This window comes from Cyrtonyx montezumae, unplaced genomic scaffold, assembly GCF_038088225.1.
Source record: "Cyrtonyx montezumae isolate F1298 unplaced genomic scaffold, pur_monq_1.0 scaffold_23, whole genome shotgun sequence".
Classification (NCBI taxonomy): Eukaryota; Metazoa; Chordata; class Aves; order Galliformes; family Odontophoridae; genus Cyrtonyx; species Cyrtonyx montezumae.
Genome location: NW_027071970.1, coordinates 7,758,403 through 7,762,255, shown reverse-complemented (window position 1 = coordinate 7,762,255; position 3,853 = coordinate 7,758,403). Strand labels below are relative to the sequence as shown.

General features: G+C 49.6%; 1 protein-coding gene across 2 annotated transcripts; it reads left to right on the top strand.

The window, feature by feature from the left end:
* The first annotated feature begins 256 nt into the window (after positions 1 to 256).
* PUS1 (pseudouridine synthase 1) lies at positions 257 to 3,558 on the top strand. 2 transcript variants are annotated; one of them, XM_065739099.1, is made up of 6 exons: positions 257 to 325; positions 407 to 586; positions 969 to 1,106; positions 1,247 to 1,349; positions 1,602 to 2,299; positions 2,733 to 3,558. In XM_065739099.1, the coding sequence occupies exons 1-6, from the start codon at positions 269 to 271 to the stop codon at positions 2,778 to 2,780; spliced, it is 1,224 nt and encodes a 407-aa protein (XP_065595171.1). In that variant the 5' UTR covers positions 257 to 268; the 3' UTR covers positions 2,781 to 3,558. The 2 variants fall into 2 exon arrangements, with proteins under 2 accessions (XP_065595171.1, XP_065595172.1); XM_065739100.1 differs by lacking the exon at positions 257 to 325 and having other exon boundaries at positions 350 to 586.
* The last annotated feature ends 295 nt before the right edge of the window (positions 3,559 to 3,853 follow it).

The window sequence follows — 3,853 nt, the reverse complement described above, 5'->3', positions numbered from 1 at the left end:
GGCAGATCGCAGAGCTCCATCTGCCTGGGAGAGGAGGAAGCAAATCAGCCAGTGATGTACGAGCCATGTGCGCGCCCTACGGGCCGGCACCTTCCTCCAGCTGGGGGCACCCTCCGCTGCCCCGTGCCGACCCCGGCCCAGCTCATCCCGGCACGGCTCAGTTCGGCTCCGCACGGCGCAGCCGCAGCACCGCCCCCACCTCCGCCCCTCTCGGGCCGCCGTAGCTCCGCACGCGCGGTGCTCCGTGGGCGGCAGCGGGGCCGGGCTGATGCTGGCACTGCGCTGGGGGCTGCGCGCCGCGAGCGGAGGGATCCGAGCGCGGAACGCGCGTGGGGCAGCGGGGGGGAGCGGGATCGGGGGTGGGACCGCTGCGCTGACCCCCGCGCACTCTGCTCCGTCCGTGCAGGTGCTGCTCGCGATGGCGAAGAGGCCGAGCGGGGCCGGCGAGGGGCCGGAGGAGAACGGGCAGCAGGTCAAGAGAATGAAGGGAGCCGAGGGGGATGCGGGGGATCAGAATAAGAGGACGCCCAAAAGGAAGATCGTGTTGTTGATGGCGTACTCGGGGAAGGGCTACCACGGCATGCAAGTACGTGGCCGGGCCCGGCGCTGCTGTGCGGGTCTGTGGTGTGTAACAGCCTGGGCTGCCGGCGGAAGGACGCTCTGTTAGGTCCTGGAAGCGGAACGCGTTGGGGTTGGGGTTGGAACGGCAGCCCTTCCCCTGCGGGCACCGCAGCGCTGTGTCACGGTGCTGTGCCACGCGCACAGGTGGATGAGTTACCCGGAGCTCTCTGGAAGAGCTCTGCAAGCAAGAAGTTACAGCCTGGTAGGAACAACATCTGCTGTCAGAGGCAGGAGGCGGATTTTGGTTGATTTTGTGGTTGTGTTTGCTTATCAGATCTTTCCAGTGATGTCTTTCAGAGTGGTTGCCCAATAACTGCTGCTTTATTTCTTGCTCTGTACTCTCTCAGAGAAATCTGGGATCTTCACAGTTCAAGACAATCGAGGATGACTTGGTGGCCGCGCTCGTTCAGTCCGGCTGCATCCCGGAAAACCACGGGGAAGATATGAAGAAAATGTCGTTCCAGCGCTGTGCCCGCACGGATAAGGTACGTCTGGGTTGCTGCCTTCACTTGCTTCAGCCTGAAATGACCAGTGAGAAAAAAAAGAATAAACTTCTTCAGTTAACCTAGGTGCTGAGCCAGAGCTTCACAGGTACATAACTGTCCGTGTTTTATGATTCTTGTAGGGTGTGTCTGCAGCTGGACAGATTGTGTCGCTAAAGGTCAGGCTAATAGATGACATCTTAGAAAAGATCAATAACCATCTTCCTTCTCATATCAGAATTCTGGGTAAGGATACTGGAACGGGCGGAGAAAATCTTGCCAAAGAGGAGCTCCTCCTGCACAAAGTCTCTCCCTTTTCGTTGTAATTTTACTCAAAAGCAGTTTAATTTTAACGAGAATCCGTGTGCTTAGGCCATTTTGAAATGGGTGTTCTATAAAACAAACCGTTGCATCTTTTGATAGCATTTTCTTACAAGCGAGCTCACAGGCCGTTTGCAGCTTACTGACTCCAAAACTTGGTGTCGCTTTTAAAATAAGGGCTGAAGAGAGTCACTGGGGGCTTCAACTCCAAGAACAAATGTGACGCCAGAACCTACGCGTACATGCTGCCCACGTTTGCCTTTGCCCATAAAGACCACGATGTGCAGGAGGAGTCCTATCGGCTCAGCAGAGAGACCCTTGGCAGAGTCAACAGCCTGCTTGCTTGCTATAAAGGAACGCACAACTTCCACAACTTCACTTCCCAGAAGGGGCCCAGGGACCCCAGCGCCAAGCGGTACATCATGGAGATGTACTGCGGAGAGCCCTTTGTGCGCGAGGACATAGAGTTCGCAGTGATCAAAGTGAAAGGGCAGAGTTTCATGATGCACCAGATACGGAAGATGATTGGGCTGGTGATAGCTATTGTGAAAGGTTATGCTCCTGAGTCTATCATAGAGCGCAGCTGGGGGGAGGAGAAAGTGGATGTCCCCAAAGCTCCTGGGCTCGGTCTGGTCTTGGAAAGAGTGCACTTTGAGAAATACAACAGGCGCTTTGGAAATGATGGGCTGCATGAGCCGCTGGAGTGGAAGGAGGAGGAGGAGAAGATCGCTGTTTTCAAAGAGCAGCACATCTACCCTACTATTATTAACACCGAAAGGGAGGAGAAGTCCATGATGAGCTGGTTAAACACCCTCTCCATTCATGACTTCGACTCTACCTCTGCCGAGATGGAAGCTATCAACAAAAACTCAAAGGTAATGATTGAAGCCGTTATTTTTACAAAGGGAAGCTTTAAAAGGCTTTTCCTTTGAGAACACTTCTGTTTTCCGTGATGACAGTCATCTGGAGTACAAATGCATTCTGTCTTTTCAGTTAGCCTTTTTCTGGTCATTGTTTCAAACAGCAGCATTTCCTGCTAACCATCCCACTTTTAAGTGTCCCACATAGTACAGGTCACATTCGTACTGCTACAAATAGAGAAAAGCTGCTCTGTTGGTGAGTGCAGTCCAACGTACAGCATTTCCTTTTATCAGAAGTGTCATCTGCCATCACGGAAGTTTGCTGCTTTAGATGGATCTAAGCCATGAAGTTGGGATCTTACCCCATTTACTTGTCCCCATGGAGATGTTTAAATTCAGTGCCATGTAAATGAAATACTCACAAGCTGTTTTCCATTTTACTTTCCAGAATGGTGATCTTGAAGGCAGTGATGGTTGTGATGATGATTCTGACTGAGTCAGTAGTCGGACCTGGGACCCTTAACTGCTTGCAGTTCACACTGTCTACAGAAAAGTGGCCTTCTAATCCAAGAACCCTTTAAAGCAGGGGGTTACGTACTTACAGAACAAGAAGTGGATACCCAGGAGAAAACGAGTGGGGCGAAGAAAAGCATCGCGAGGAAGACTTTAAAAGGCTGTGCCACTGACTGATTCACCTGGCCGGTGTACTTGAAAATAGTGTCATGAGAAAGAAGCTTTTTAAGGGATTCTTGTAACACAAGATGTCTTAATTGCTATTTGAATGATGTTTTTATTATGCGTTCACCTGGAAATGGTATTTTACCTCTGTGTAACCTCTGTGTAAAGATGGGACAAAACAAAACATTTTAATACACTTTTTTTTTTTTAGTTATGACTCCATGAACTTTTTTTTTCCATTTTCTTCACCTTTAATTAGCCTGATCTCTAAACATCGTGTTAAGCATTTATTTCTTGTCATTCATGGCTTTCTTGTGAGGTAATATGCATGGAGTAGAAGTTCATCATCATGCTAACTGCCATGAATTTTTGCTATCCAGTCAACCTTTTTGTTTTCTCGAGATTTGCAGGACTGAAGGAAGTGATTCCTTGCTCAGATCTTAATTTTGTAACATGGCTTGAACCATATACTTTAAGACAATGCCTTTTATTTGAAAGGTGTTGTCCACCAGTTACTCACCTCATGCTTGAGAACGTGGATCCGCAGCTATGTATGCAGTTGGGCATCCACTGCCTGAGGTGCTGTTTGACAGAGCTGTTGTTGAGATGTAAGGATAACATGCACGTTAATTGCCAGGACTGCAATTCAAAGCGTGCCACTGTGAAAGTTTCTGTGCTCCCTGGGGTGGGTTGCTAGATGTGTTGCTGCTGGTTTAGTGTTGCTGCTTTAAATGGAAACTAGCTATAGCCATCTGCTAGATTCGGGGTTGAATCAACTTGGCATGCATGAAAAGAATGGTGCTGACTTCCTCTGGGCTTAATCAAGCCTGCATTTGATTTGTGTGTGTGAATTCTTAATTCCTACCAATCTGCTAAGAACAGAGGAGTATG

What these genes read in the sequence shown, in the direction of transcription:
- PUS1 (XM_065739099.1), top strand. Translation starts at nt 269, where the DNA reads ATGCTGGCACTGCGCTGGGGGCTGCGCGCCGCGAGCGGAGGGATCCGA. An exon ending in GAGGGATCCGAGCGCGGAAC is followed by an intron (nt 326 to 406) that starts GCGCGTGGGGCA and finishes CCGTCCGTGCAG; the next exon opens with GTGCTGCTCGCGATGGCGAA. An exon ending in GCTGTGCCCGCACGGATAAG is followed by an intron (nt 1,107 to 1,246) that starts GTACGTCTGGGT and finishes TGATTCTTGTAG; the next exon opens with GGTGTGTCTGCAGCTGGACA.